The sequence below is a fragment of the Asterias rubens genome, chromosome 9 (genome assembly GCF_902459465.1).
Source record: "Asterias rubens chromosome 9, eAstRub1.3, whole genome shotgun sequence".
NCBI classification, from domain to species: domain Eukaryota; kingdom Metazoa; phylum Echinodermata; class Asteroidea; order Forcipulatida; family Asteriidae; genus Asterias; species Asterias rubens.
The window spans coordinates 5,335,070-5,350,710 of NC_047070.1; the positions used below are offsets into that span (position 1 = coordinate 5,335,070).

The following is a 15,641-nucleotide window of genomic DNA, read 5'->3' on the forward strand; positions in this document are numbered from 1 at the left end:
GCTGTTTGAATGTAAACATAGGTCACATCGTCTATACCAGTAACAAGCAAAATGCAACAAATGGAAATTTGGTTTGTAATCCTGTTTTTATCAAGGAAGAAATTTCATGCTAGTCAAATTTTCGTGCTTAGCAGCTCTGTGAAATTGTGCCCTGGCCATAAGCCATGGCTGATAATCTGCCACAGTATGCTGGAATCTCGGATTACTCTGAGTTATCTCTTTTGAGCTGAAAACACTCTAGGAGTCAAAATTCACGCAAAAATTATGGTAAGCGTTGTAAATGGTGTGCTGCCTCAAGTGCATTCTTTGCTGTATTACATACAGTGACTCCCAAACTTGTGCAACTAAGATTATTGTGATGATGTCATTACATATTGACCCATTTCACCTGACGTCATCATCAGAAAAATCTTGAATGCGCCGTACTGGTGGGCAATTTCACTGTGCGTTTTCATTATAACTCTATGCATAGCCTTCATTAATATCTCGCAACTTCGACGACCGATTGAGCTCAAATTTTCACAGGTTTGTTATTTTATGCATATGTTGAGATACACCAACTGTGAAGACTAGTCTTTGACAATTACCAATAGTGTCCACTGGCTTTAACTTAACTCCCTGTTTACAAATTGGTATACATTTTTCTTCCAACTTTAATTATTTCCAGTTTCTGTATGTCAGTGATAGTAGTGATCATTAGTATCATGATTACCAAGCACTTTACTCTGACAAAAGAATTTTCTGCCCTTTAGGTGTACAGTAATTAGTTTTAAAAATTTCAATTTATTTTCCAGGTTAACATTACGCATTTATAAAATAAAGACATTGATCACGTGAAACAAGAAACAACTGTGTGATGTAGAATGATCATTGTAAAATAATAGAAAACACCCTGCCCTGTTAAACACTCTGCATTGTTTTTTGTCAAAGGAAAATGTGCCTGGGTGAATTATGATTAATTTTGTTCACCTAAAACAACTCGGGCAAAATCCGAGTCTGTTTCCCTTGATTTTGAAACTTGGCACGGTGACAGTTTTATTAAAGAGATAGTTACACAGTAAGTAGTAGTGTTTGTTTTGAAGAACATCGTTGGTTATCAACTCTTATTCTAGAAATTAAAACGTCACTTTGTATACGAATATAAATTCTCGATATCGAGAATAACAGATTCATTTTAAACACATGTCATGACACGGCGAAACGTGCGGACACAAGGGTGGGTTTTCCTGTTATTTTCTCCCGACTCTGATGACCGATTGAGCCTAAATTTTCACAGGTTTGTTATTTTATATATAAGTTGTGATACACAAAGTTTACCGATGTTGTACGATTGCTTTAAAGTAATGAATACTTGCGAGTTAAACAAAAGTGAAACCTGAACCATATCTGGACTTGAGCATTGCATCTGTATTTGTGTTCATTATCTTAAGTTTACAACACACTTAAAAACAATGGACACCATTGGTAATTGTCTATGACCGGTTTTCTCACTTGGTGTATCTCAACATATGCATAAAATGACAAACCTGCGAAAATTTGAGCTCAATTGGTCGTCGAAGTTGCGAGATAACTATGAAAGAAAAAACACCCTTATCACACGAAGTTGTGTGCTTTCAGAAGCTTGATTTCGAGACCTCAAATTCAAAACTTGAGGTCTCGAAATCAAATCCGTGGAAAATTACTTCCTTCTCAAAATCTACGTCACTTAAGAGGGAGCCGTTTCTCACAATGTTTTATACTTATCAACCTCTCCCCATTACTCGTTACCAGGTGAGGTTTTATGCTGATAATTATTTTGAGTAATTACCAATAGTGTCCACTACCTTTAACCAAAGTTTACACTATTCTTGCAAATCTCTCAGTCACCATTAAAACTTATTCATCACTTAGTTCCGGTTATTGATTTGAACAACTAGCTTTTAAGAAGCAAGTAGTCTTGCAGCGATGTTGGTAAGGGTAGTTCATTCACCCTGTTCAGCTTCCTGCAGCTGAGAATCTTTCTAAGAGTAACTCTACAGCAGTGCTGTAAGCTCCTAGGTGAGCTGAAAAGTTCCCTAAGCCACTTCAGCTTCTCCTTGGCGATATCGCTGACGTCCTCGGCGAGCATCCCCGGTGGCCGGTCCAGAACCGGGAGAATCCAAGCGGCACGCACCACTGCAGTGAGCACCGAATCGTCGCCATCCTCATTGTACACCTCTTGCTGTAGAAGCGTCTGTCCGCGATAACTGAGGTTGAAATCTGCGCCGTGCTGTATGAGATGGATTGCGCATTGAGGGCGCCGCGTAGGTCGGCTGGGGTCGGAGGTGATGAGTTTGAAGGTGCGACTGAGACGAAACTCAGCTGTGTGAAAGTTGTGCAGGTGAACATCAATATTTGGCTCAAAGGCAACCAACTTCAGTGGTTTGATACCTGAACAGTTCAGAGAAAAAAGTGGTGTGAATTTTCTTTAATTACTTCCACAATAAAAAATTTTTTACCGTGCTTCTGTGAAAATTCATTTACTGTCAATTGCAAAACCGTGGCCGTAACCCACAACCCACAATCTGCCGTGGTATGCTGAAATCTCGGACAGATAGACTTTTCACTTTTTTTTTTTTTTTTTGGAGCCAGAGCCCAAACCCAGGTTTGAGGAAGGCCCTTCGTTCAACTGCCCTCACCTGTCATTCCATGATTGTATCGAGATGAACCAGTCCCTCCAATTGGCTGATCAACATCCACCTCCCGACCATAGGCCAATAGGGTCTCCATCATCTCGATGGAGAAGTTTCCAGACGGCAGCGAGGCAAAGTGTAGCGCGTTGAGACCCACAGAGTTTTGGTGGTTGACGTCCGCCCCTCGAAGGAGAAGTTCTCTGACGCAGTTGACCAAGCCTCGACGGACGCAGTCATGGAGCGGGATGTCACCTGAAAAGAGAAACCATAGATTTGCTGAGATGTAGAACAATGAGCTATTCCAACAGCTTTATGCCCCATACTGCATCTCTTTGGAACTCCTTGCCTGGTGCATGTTTCCCTCCATCCTTCGATATAGACTGTTTTAAGAGGAATATCAATTCCTACCTTCAGCTCCCATGAGTTCTTTTCACATTCAAAAATTTGTAAAAAATTTCATTTTTGAGATATCTCCAAATATTTTGAGCAGTTTGTAAAACTCAAAATTATGTTGTTTTTTGGTTTTTTTTTGTGGGGGGCCAACTTGCTCTCAGAATTTACTTGCAGTCTATAGCCATCAATCTGACCTCTGAGCTCTAAAAGAGTTTGTCCCTCCCCATCCCCCTCCCCCCCCCCACTTTACCTGTGCCAGGTGTACTGCACGTGAAGACACTATCCCCTTCGGTCAGCCTCAGCAAACAAAGAATGCACTCTTCACTTCCAATCTGGGCAGCCCAGTTGAGACATGTGAGGTTGTAGGAGTCTCGTTTGTTGTAGTTGGCATGGCCGTGGGTCAGGAGGACCTCGATGCACCCTATGTGACTCTTTTTGGCTGCTAGGTGGAGCGGGGTGCTTCCTTTGCTGTATGGCTCTAAAGGTAATACGAAAGAGCAGATTAAAGGTATTATACAGAATTGGTAAAGAAAACACCAATGCTTAATTTGATGGAAACAAATAGCGAGTGGCCTGACATTTTGACCCCAACAGAGTCTTACTCAGAGGTTAAATGATAACACAACAAAGATAAACAGGATTTGAACTGCCTCTAGCTACCGGGCAATCTCGGTGGTCTAGTTGGTAAGAAATCTGCTCTAGATGGGAAAAGGTCATTGGTTTGAATTTCACCCAGTAATATGCCTTTGACCATTGTTGACTTTTTTATCACAGGACTAGGGAGAGTACTGATTATGTGCTTATACACATCACTGTACGGGTTAAAGACTTTGGACACTATTGGTAATTGTCAAAGACCAGTGTTCTCACTGGTCAATCTCAACATATGCATAAAATAAAAAATCTGTGAAAATTTGAGCTCAATTGGTCATCTAAGTTGCAAGATAATAATGAAGGAGAAAAAACGCTTGTCACACGAAGTGTGCTTTCAGATGCTTGATTTCGAGACCTCAAATTCTAAATATGAGGTCTCAAAATCAAATTTGTGGAAAATTACTTCTTTCTCAAAAACTACATTTTTTCAGAGGGAGCCGTTTCTCAGAATGTTTTACACTATCAACCTCTCCCCATTACTCGTAATCAAGAAAAGTTTAATGCTAATAATTATTTTGAGTCATTACCAATAGTGTCCACTGCCTTTAAACCAAATAATAAACATAAACAGGTACATATGTATAATGGTGTCACAAAAGCAGTTAAGTGGAAATAGTTGATAGAGATAAAAACAGCTGTGATGAACAAAGAGGAGGGTAGTTTTAACAACAAGGTGGAATGGGTAAAGCACCAGCTGACATTGGCATATAACTAAAGGCATATTGGTAATTACTCAAAATTATTATTAGCATAATACCTTATTTGGTAACGAGTAATGGGGAGAGGTTGGTAGTATAAAACATTGTGAGAAACGGCTCCCTCTGAAGTGGAGTAGTTTTCGAGAAATAGGTAATTTTTCACGAATTTGATTTTGAGACCTCAGATTTAGAATTTGAGGTCTCGAAATCAAGCATCTGAAAGCACACACTTGTGTGACAAGGGTTTTTTTTCTTTCATAATTATCTTGCAACTTCGATGACCAGTTGAGCTAAAATTTTCACAGGTTTGTTATTTTATGCATATGTTGAGATACAGCAGGTGAGAAGACTGGTCTTTGATAATTACCAATAGTGTCCAGTGCCTTTAAACTATTAACACCTGACCTGAAATTTTATTTTTAAAAGGGCAAGGTCATTTCCATTTTGCAAAGGGCACTTCTATTGCAAATATAGGGAACTTTTAGTGGGGCACCAAGACCAAGATCAGGGTTACGGTGGCCATCGCTCTGTGTAATACCAGGCCTGTAACCGGCTTACTTTTAAACACACCAGGTCGGTTGTAGTCTTCAGTCCCAGCATTGACATCAGCTCCAGCATCAAGAAACAATCTGACGCAGTCGCTGTGACCGTGAAGGCAGGCAGTGTGGAGGGGTGTGACCTTGTATCTATCTCCAGTATTCACGTCAGCTGAGAATGGTCAACAAAAATGAAAGACAGACTGATGACAATGCCAGTGTAGATGATGGTTATATAGGCCTATAGTCATGGCAGACTGGAAAATAATTTGCACAGGAACACCTTATTCTTGATGTAAGTCAACCTTCAAAACACCCTCCTTGGTTCTATTTATTTCCTTTTGTCCCCGTCCTGTTTCAATCGTCTGTAATATCTTTTCTCATAAGAAAAAGAAATCGCACAATCTTCCTTTCAAACCAATAAGCATTATGTAATAGGGCCTGTGGAATATAACTCATATAAATTTGCCTACAAAAAAATATATCTTAATTATGGTTTCTTTCATAATATCATTACTTCTTTTTTTAAATTTCTTAACATCTATTTTAGCCTGTATTGGTAGCCAATGAAAATCCTTTAGAATGGGTGTAATGGACTCCTGATTGCTACATATTGTATACCTCCATCTTCCAGCAGCATCTTGGCAATCTTGTACTGCTCCTTGGAGGCCTTGGCTGCCCCCATTAGGGGGGTAGTGTAGTTCTCTCCAGAGTAAGCATTATGCTGGGTGTAGGTCTCTGCCTCAACAGATGCTCCCTATAATTAAAGACAGATTGATGGAAATTATACCAAAATTTTAAAACAGGAATTTAGAAATTCATTGCATGTGACGCTCCTGGGGCCGATTTCACAAAGAGCTTCTAAGATTGCCGGAATTTAACTGTGAGGAGGTCTGTGAATCAATCTTTAATGCTATTAAAGCAAAGTGCAATGTCATGATGGCAATACTGACAACTCATCTGAAGATGAATCTTAGTGCATTGTGAAATTAAGTTGCGATAACATAACCCTCCTCCTGCCGGCGAAGAGGGTTACGTTATCGCAACTATGTGAAATTGAGCCCAGGGCGTGTTACTAACCAATTTATTAACGAGGTCAAAAATCAAGGTCACAGCTAGTTATAAACCCCTTGGTTTTGGGCTACCCTCATGTGTCCGTTGATTTGTTAACAAATCAATTAAATAAAACAAAAATTCACCTAGCCCCCACCTCCACTACTACTGCCCACCTCTATAGATACCAAAACCAACAGCAGAATTTAATTCACAATTTTTTTAGTTATGTCTGAAGGGGGCCCAATTTCATGAAGAATGTATTGCACACAAATTTGCCAAGGCTAACTACCGGTAAGCACTAACTAAGCAAAGAACAATTATGCTTCTTAGCAGAAACTTTACCAGCCAACCATAGAATTTTCTATGCAGTAAATGAGTATTGTTTGCTAAATAAAGGATTTGGGTACTTTTTGTAACACAAAACACAACAATGTCCACAGATTTGCATTAAACTTACACCGTTTTAAGATAATAAAGGTAGAAAGGGTACCTTTATATATTATTCATAAATACCCCAAACAGTTTCTCTACTCCTATTGGTGGAGAGCCCGTCACGTGGGGGTGTTTAAACGGTTGATAATGACCAGCGTTTATAACCGGCTGGCTTCCGCGTGTCTGCGCGCAAGATTGTCCTGCGGTACGCGCAATTCATAGCTATGTAACAGCGCGTAATTTATTTCTAAGCGCGCGCATAATCTATTTCTAAGCGCGTGCGCGTAATCTATTTTTAAGCGCGCGCATACATACAACCCACGCACAAAGTTGTTTTAATAAATATTTCAAACCTTGAATTTTCAACTGTCAAAGTGTCTGTAATTGTATTTTTTTTACGTTTTGTTAACAAAAGTGCATTGATGAATGGGAATAAAAGAGTATTGACACGATCTTACAGTACACGTCCGTTTAAAACCTTGCAGGGTCGTTGCCGTGCGATAAATGACATTGTTTTACTCATTTCTCAAAAACTACCACCTCAGCAAGTAATATTTTCATGGAAGCTTTCTACCATTATAATCTTCAAAAATCAAACTGTGTTAGGGGTAAGTTTAAAATAACATTTGTAAATCTGTGGACATTGTCACTTTGTTGTGTTTGTTGTCCTACAAAAAGTACACAAAACCTTTAACACCAAGTCTAACTAACACTATTAACATGACAGCTTGAACCTTTATTATGAAATTGATATGAAATTGGGCCCAGACATCATAGCACTGACACCATGGGTGGTCGATAAATTGACACTGAGTAGTGAGTGTTAGTGTCAGGGGTATTCAGTGTCACTGTCAGTCAGGCCGTGTCGTGTCAGCCGTGTGAACTGGTTAAAATGTCAACTCATTATTATCATTTCAAACAAATTGTCACTGCACCTTGACATTGATACCAACCTTTTGCAGCAGATCAATGACAGTGTCAATGTCACCGTCAATGCAAGCATTTACCAGGCATTTGTCCAGGTTCAGCTGAGGATCATGGCCGCCAATTTTATCGAATAATTCCAGGGGATCTCCTTTTCGAGACATGGCTCAAAATGCATAACATTGCACACTCATCTACCTACCTGAATGAAAACTCAATACATGATGTACATGACATCGCCATCGTGCGTTTGTTTATGTTTATCGAAAACAAGAGAGGGCGCTCTTAAGGTTTTATTTTGGTCATGCGCGCTTGTTCTTGATCTTCGTAAACAACACATGAATGGGGCACAACTGGATGGGTTCTGAAATACTAATGTTTACGGTGAGTTTTTAATGGCTTTTTCTCTAACATTTTTTGTTTGAAAAACAATAATGGGTATGGGCACGGCATCATGGGCATGTAGTTATGAAATCTGTTTTGGCATGTGCAATAGGTTTCCTTTCTTTGGAAAGAAATAATTGTAACCCTCCATAATTATTATTAAAAAATATATTATTTTTAATTTTATAGGCCAATACATACACACATAGCTCCATGCAGGGATAATCTTCCGCACGTCGCCACCAATTTATCCGCCGTTAATTAACTCAAAAACCACTGAATTTTTTGCAAGAGTACATGTTTGTAAACATTAAACCATTTTTTTCAGTAATTGTTTGTCACAATTTATGTTTAAAAAGTAGATAAAGTTGTTTTGTGGAATGTGGGGTGACGCCTATCCCCTTTTGTGACGTCAATCGAGGCAGACTTTGCCTAGATCGAACATCGACCCCCCTCGAGTTTGCCTTCAATGCGTAGAGTAAACACACGTGCAAGTACATGCAAACTGTCCAAGTCGTGAGTTTGTACGTTTCAAAAAAAAATAAAAAATTGCCAACCAGGTGTATTGCTGCCGGTTGCAGCAAAACAACTAAACTTTTTCAGCGCTGTGCAGCGAACACTTCGAGCCGTCGTCCCAGGTCAAAATTCCAGTTGACCCTAGTTAACTATGGTCAACTGGTGCAACTGGATAGTGACCAAACTCGCTATTTTCCATTCTAAACCAACTGGTTTTAACTGTGTTTAACTAGTTTATCAACTGGTTTTCAACTAGTTCTAGTTAAACCAAGTTTAACTAGGTTCAACTGGAATTTTGACCTGGGGTGCTTCGAATCCGGAATACACCACACATTTGTCATGAAGAGAAAAGTAATTCTAAAACATGACGCCATCCGTATACCAACATTTTTTCCAGCTAGTGGGAAGTCGAAGAAGGTACCTGAAAGACGTGACGAACCTAGAGGAGCATTTGGCCAACGCGAAAAAAATTGGGTAAGTTTCAACCTTAATTAAGGGCATGGTTTTAGCATGCGCCAAGCGTCACAAGTTTTTGTTGGCACTGCATGCAATTCACCGTGCAGGGTAATCCGAGTGGACCGTCTGCACAGCAGCCATAGTGCCTGCAGTCTGCTCCATGACCGTAGTTCTGTACGTAGGCATGTATCGATCAGGTACCCAGCAGAGTGTACGGGGCCAGACTACAGTCGACTCCCGTTATTACGAGCTCGCATGTTACGAGGTTCCGGTTGATACAAGGTTTTTTGCCGGTCCCGAACGGCCCCGAGCGTGTTTCAATGCATTAAAATACTGATTATACGAGCACGGTAGTAGCGAGAACACGGTTATAACGAGGTAATTTGGGAGACCCATTACGAGCAAAACATTGTTTAAAACCCTTCTATAACGAGAACAATTCAAAAACCAACAAAGGAAATACCTGTACAGCTGGTAAAGTCGATATTTGTGGCTTTTAAGACATACAATAGAGGTGTTAAGTGGACGCTACCGCTAGCAACACTAATCCGAAATCGGGAGTCACGAGTCAGCAAGCAAGGTTGTTAATTCCAAACTCCGGACAATGGTGGGATTAGGAGGTTTTCATGGTTCAAACATTGGAGAAATCTTAAGAAAAGATACTGATCCACTGAGTTTATAAGCGCATTATAAATTTTCAGAAGAAAAAAAACACCCGCAATTTACAATCAAAACTAGTTGCGTGATCAATATTATTGAATGCAAAAGCAAGATTTTACCTGGTGTCCCACATTGGCAATGAACCATCTAATATGACAAAGTGTTTACCAATGAAAATCAAGATTCTATTTTTTGTTGCTGCGACGAGTGTATTGCACATGCACACACATGCGCAGAACAACTTCCCTGGTACCTCGCGTTAGCAATGAACCTTCTATTATTACAATAGTGGTTACCAATGAAAATCCGGCTTTTATTTTATTGACTGAAAATTTTCACAGCGTGTGCAGTATGCATTGCAGCAGTAAGATTTCCCCTGGTGTCTCGCAGCAGCAATGAACCATCCAGCGTTAAACAGGTGGTTACCAATGAAAACCAAGACTCTATTTGCATTGGCAATAAACTGCCGGCGACCAAAGTTTTGTAAGAGAAACTTCCCAAAACATGAACGCAAGTTAAAATCTTACACTTTTTATCAATCTTGTAAAATGTAAATTGATTTTAAAATTGAATTTAAAACTAAACATACTTAGGCCTAGTTAAAACAGTTTTATAATCCCCGCGTTGTGTTTGTTTGTGCAGTACATCGCACATACTACTCTATGCACACAGTAGTATAGTCAATTGCAGCTCTCTGCCACGCATCTGTGTGTACACACGTGCGGCCACTATGTCATGTACATGTATATGCAAGTACACGTGTTGTGTGCATGCACAATGATGACGTATGTATCTATATTTAGCGCGCTGCGTTTAAGACGAGATTCGGATAATACGAGGAAAATGGGCCAGTCCGGCGGACCTCGTTATAACGGGAGTCGACTGTACATATTTTCTCTTCAAATATCGTGCCTCGATTGACAACACAAACAGCGCCCGCTCGGGTCGGGCCTATTCTTTAATTTGTAAATATAATGAAAACTAATTTATTAGAACCTTAGTTAACTGCATATTCCACTCATCAAAACACATATTTTAGTGACAAAAGCTTTATTTGGACAAAATACCACTTCCAGGTGACTTTAATGATTCTCTGTGGGAAAAAGTTCAGACCATCTGCACCCTGTTTCAGGCCTGTACTGTATGGTTCGTTTTTAAAAAGGGCAAGGGCACCAAGGCATATTATCCTTGGTTAATGGCACCCTATGAGGAAATTGAACAATTCTACTGGAGCTTGTCAAGGGCACCAATAAGGCAATGACCAGGGGGTACTCCTAGAACTATGAGGTTCATTCTGCTTTTGTCTCCCGTGACGGGACAGAACGCACCTCATAGTTCTAGAGTAACCAGGGGGGCATCATGGAGCCTTCAAGCTTACCTCTTTGAAGTATCATGCGGTCCTACTGGTGGGGAAAATGGAAGGTTAAGACTAACGTACCCCTTAGGGAAAAAACTGATGTCGAATGTATTGTATCTGGTTCACATGTCCCCCAGAAACGGTTATTCGGGATTAGATCCCAATTGGAATTACCTGTAAAAAAGGAGGTGTTGAGATGTTTCTAGTGTCAACTTTATTTAAACAAAATTGTGAATTGTATTTTTTCCTAAAAAGATTTGTATCAGTAAATCAAAAATAATTCGCGCCACTTAACTTCTTCCTCCATATTCTCACTGTGCAGCATTTACTAGCAGAGTATGAAATTACCATGGCGATATGCCATCTGCCTGATCCTACTGACTGTTGGAATAGTTGTCGGTTACAACTGGTGTCAAAAGTCAACCCCTCCCAAGGAACTTTGGAAGTTAAAAGAACATGTTCACCATCATCAGCGGACGCTCTCAGTTCAGGGTCGACCAGAGGTGGAAAACCCCAACATCGGGAAAGAAGCTGACTCCTTGATTTGTGATGAGAAGAACGCGATTTGTGATGAGAAGAACGCGGATTGCCATGACAACAGACACGACAATTGGAAACCTTTTCTTAACTGTGGACAAATTGCAGAAGTGACATTGGAGAAGAAAATCGGTGAAGGTCTTGTCAAACAAGTAAGTCAGATTATATTTTTGGCCCGTGAATTTGCTTCGGCAAAAATTTGTGAATCTGGTCCTTGGTGTTCCATAAAGTGACCAAAGGATAAGTCGCTTCTAAACGCATTGACTGTGCCTTGATTATGCCATTGGTAGTTGACTGTCTGGGTTATTAAAGACGACCCTCTGGTCTGACCTCATAAAAAAAAAAATGTTCCAGACGTGTGCTCAAAGAAAAGATCAAAGGTAGTCGATGATAAGTTTGATTTTACTTTTAAAAGTTTGTCACAACTTATAATGAGAGTGGTCTTATTTTGGACATTTTGTGACTTGACTTGCAAAAATTTGACTTGTGACTTGACTTGCCATGCGAAAATTGGACTTGTCACCGTGACTTGACTTGAGCAAAAATGACTGGTGACTTGACTTGACTTGAGCAAAAATGACTTGTGACTTGACTTGACTTGAGCAAAAATGACTTGTGACTTGACTTGACTTGAGCAAAAATTACTTGGTTGCAACACTGGCACCATGTGTAAATCTCTTTGAATAGTGATGGTCCTGAAAAGAACCAGTGGTTGACAACTCAACCAAGAAGATCTCCTGAAGACTCTCGGAGCATACTGATTGAAATGTTGAGTTGTCCACCACTGGCTCTTTTCAGGACCATCACTATTCAAAGACACTGGTGCCAGTGTTGCAACCAAGTCATTTTTAATTTTTGGTTTTACCCATATACACCGATGTGTGTAGCACTGTATACTCAGTACTTTCCCCGAGTCCTGTGAAAAAAAAAATCACAGGCATTTTACTCGGGTGGGATTCGAACCCACGACCCTTGCAATTCTAGAGCAGTGTCTTACCAACTAGACCATCGAGATAGCCCGGTAGCTAGAGGCAGTTCGAATCCTATGTTTAGCAGCGGGTACTGCAAACGATTTTTGCTCAAGTCATTTTTGCTCAAGTCAAGTCAAGTCACAAGTCATTTTTGCCCAAGTCAAGTCAAGTCACAAGTCATTTTTGCCCAAGTCAAGTTAAGTCACAAGTCATTTTTGCTCAAGTCAAGTCCTGGTGACAAGTCCAATTTTCACTCAAAAGAGATTTACGCATGGTACCATACTACCGCAAAGCTCACCTAATTAATCAACGGTTATTTTACTTTGCCGTACACTTAGGTTTTTCTCGGAAGATTGCAAGAGATGAGGTTTGCATACGCCAACCTAAGTCATCCTCGATATCTAGAAGACTTTCTCCACGGTGCCGAGATGCTTCAAGCCATGCAGATCAACAAACATGTTGTCCAGCTTCTTGGCTCATGCCTCGATGCCAACCCCCCAGTCATCATAACAGAATACCATGAACTGGGATCTGCTGAAACGATCGAAGATATCTTCTCACAGCAGCAAGGCCTTGCTGACAGAAACACACTCAGGACCCGATTCCATTTGTGCTTGGACTACGCCAGAATCCTTTCTTTTTTACATTCCAGCCCGGTTGGCACACGCATCATGTGCGATAGTAACGACCCAACAAAAACACTCTCCCAGTTTTTGGTAACGAACGACCTACGTCTGGTCATTAACGACCTGGATGCCCTCCCATTGGTCGATCGCACCAGAGGATTGCTTGCTAAATGTGGCCATAGACAACTCTTCGATGACTTTGTCGCACCGGAACAGCTCTGGCCATTCCAGGACAAGGCCTTCCAAGACGAAGACATGCCACCTTACAACGAGAAAACGGACATCTGGAAAGTACCAGATATAACTGATTTACTTCTTGGGAAGGTGGATCATAGCGACATTGTAAGGCTGCATTTATTTAAGCTCCACAAACAGTGCAAAGAAAGGGACCCAGCACTGAGACCAACTGCAAAAGAAATACTTGCAAAGTACCAAGAGATATTTGATTCCATCGTTGGTGATAGTGATTAGAAACGACTGTTGTACATTGTAAGTCTTGAGCATACTTGAACATTGGGACCTGTTGTTAAAGCATGCAGGTTTGTTTCGTTCAAGCGTTAAAGCAATGTAAGTGGGACCAAAGTGGTCCCAAAAATGCACATTTTTTTGCAAACAAAAACAATATTGAAAATGCTTTAATGTTTTGTTCAGATTTCACATAGATGGAGAAACTCCTCACACAGTTTGTAATTTATAGACCTAACCTTTGCTTACCATTTAAGCAAAACAAAAGTCACAATCAAGTCTGGAATTTCATCTTTGAACATTTTGCCACTTCCATTGGAAAATTTAAAAGTCAATGGGAACTTTGTGAAGGGCACCAAGGCCAAGACCAGGGGCAACGGAGGCCATGTCCTCCGTTGCCTGCATGTAATCCAGGCCTGCATGCTAAGTTACCAGCTATTCTAGTGCAAGCAGTTGAGTGATACAATGATGCAGAAACTATGCAAGTGACACACGCTTTCAAATCTTGTCATTTATGAAATAGACTTTTGGTACATGTACATGTACATACATACCTTCTGCGATAGTTGGCACAAAATCTTAAAGGAATCGCACAACATTGGTAAGCAGTATTGTCCAAAGGCCCACACTTCGTGTATCACAACTTATATAAAATAACAAACCTGTGAAGTTTAGATTCAATTGGTTATCGGAGTCGGGAGAAAATAACGGGAAAACCCACCCTTGTTTCTGCATGTTTCGCCGTGTCATGACATGTGTTTATAATGTTATTCTCGATCGAGAATTGATAATTGTTTTAATGTTTTCTCAAAAAGTAAAGCATTTCATGGAATAATATTTCAAGGGAAGTCTTTCACCATTACCTTCTGTAAACTCTTTGTAAATCTGTGAACTTTTTGTTCTGTTCAGAAAGTGTCCACTGGCATTCCATTCTTCTGCAAAGTGGTAATCAAATTGGGATGTATCATAGCCATGTATCATAGTTCCCAAAATTTTCCAAATATTCAAATGTTTAGTATTGTCTTTCAAATGTACAATTAATTACCTAATAAGTGTTATTAACAGTGTTCTCAACAAAATTTAAGAAACCTTGTTTTCAAACCTATAATGACCAAATTCTTTCAAGGAATCTTTCTACCCAAGTGTCTCTCATTGCCAAATTTTATTTTGCTAAAAAAAAATGAAATAAAAATATCACAACATGTTTTTAGAAAATAAAATCTGGAGAGATATTTTGTCATTCTTCAAATGTTTAATCATTTTTAAATAATAGATGTGTTTTCAGTCTTTCAAAGGATGATCAGAATTTTATGCAGTGCACTGTGCGTCATGTATTCCCCCAAGATGGTGAGCTCGGCGCATGCATGCAAGGGGAAAATAAATCAAACTTTTCAGTAACAATAAACAAGAAGTCCTCACGAAATCAATATTGAGATCAAAATTGTTTATTATTTTCCATTGATTACAACAAGGTACATAATTGTATCACAAGTTATATTTATTTATAAATTAAGAAAGTCTTCTCTCACACACATATATTTACAAAAAATAAACACTTTTGAGTTTTGATTTTTGGGGTTGAACAAAGAATTGAATAGAGTGGGATTTCAACCGACGACCTCCGGATTAACGTGCCGGCGCTCTACCAACTGAGCTATCTAGCCCTATGTTTCATTTAAGAAATAAAATTTGAAGCTTTGCAAAAAGGTTTGTGAGTAAATTTCCCCTAAATCTGCAATTTAATTTGAATTTAAATGGTCACCTTATCCGAGCCAGATTTCATAGAGCTGCTTGAGCACAACATAGATAATGCTTACCAGAATCAGGTTACCAGCCAAATTCAACATAGATAATGCTTACCAGAATAAGGTTACCAGCCAAATTAAATTTTCCTGTGTACTGGTATCCTGTGCAAAATTGTCTCAGCAACATTTTCTGCTTAAATAGCTCATGAAATTCAGCCCAGGAAACTAACAGAGTAGGTGTGCACATAACCCATGAACCTTTAGACGATGTGACCTATGTTTACATTCAAACCGCCCTCTGTTGACAATACACTATATACGTCTTGTTTCGCCGGGCAAAAAGACGCGTAGTCATGGTAGTCATGGTAAGATTGCATACACTTTCTAGCTGGCTGCCAAAACACAAAGGTTTTGCCCGGCGGTATGCGCGCGAATCATGTCATGGTTTTGGTGTGACATCAGAGGTCACATCGTCTATACTCGATGGTAATTCAGACATAATGAATGTTATGCCACTTGAATGCAGGGGTTGTAGTTTACAAATTAATGTCCTTATTATGTATTAAAAGTGGTCTGCAGA

The 15,641-nt window shown here is 39.8% G+C and overlaps 2 protein-coding genes across 3 annotated transcripts; one reads left to right on the forward strand and one right to left on the reverse strand.

The window, feature by feature from the left end:
- Positions 1 to 1,755: 1,755 nt before the first annotated feature.
- LOC117294404 (serine/threonine-protein phosphatase 6 regulatory ankyrin repeat subunit A-like) lies at positions 1,756 to 7,562 on the reverse strand. The gene is made up of 6 exons (XM_033776786.1): positions 7,374 to 7,562; positions 5,554 to 5,689; positions 4,955 to 5,104; positions 3,295 to 3,522; positions 2,658 to 2,903; positions 1,756 to 2,409 (listed from the first exon to the last, which is right to left on the reverse strand). The coding sequence occupies exons 1-6, from the start codon at positions 7,506 to 7,508 to the stop codon at positions 1,913 to 1,915; spliced, it is 1,392 nt and encodes a 463-aa protein (XP_033632677.1). The 5' UTR covers positions 7,509 to 7,562; the 3' UTR covers positions 1,756 to 1,912.
- Positions 7,563 to 7,671: 109 nt separating this feature from the next.
- On the forward strand, positions 7,672 to 13,977 carry LOC117294405 (protein O-mannose kinase-like). Of its 2 annotated transcripts, XM_033776787.1 has the most exons (4): positions 7,672 to 7,728; positions 8,642 to 8,718; positions 11,040 to 11,406; positions 12,564 to 13,977. In XM_033776787.1, the coding sequence occupies exons 3-4, from the start codon at positions 11,056 to 11,058 to the stop codon at positions 13,320 to 13,322; spliced, it is 1,110 nt and encodes a 369-aa protein (XP_033632678.1). In that variant the 5' UTR covers positions 7,672 to 7,728; positions 8,642 to 8,718; positions 11,040 to 11,055; the 3' UTR covers positions 13,323 to 13,977. The 2 variants fall into 2 exon arrangements, with proteins under 2 accessions (XP_033632678.1, XP_033632679.1); XM_033776788.1 differs by lacking the exon at positions 8,642 to 8,718 and having other exon boundaries at positions 7,696 to 7,728.
- The last annotated feature ends 1,664 nt before the right edge of the window (positions 13,978 to 15,641 follow it).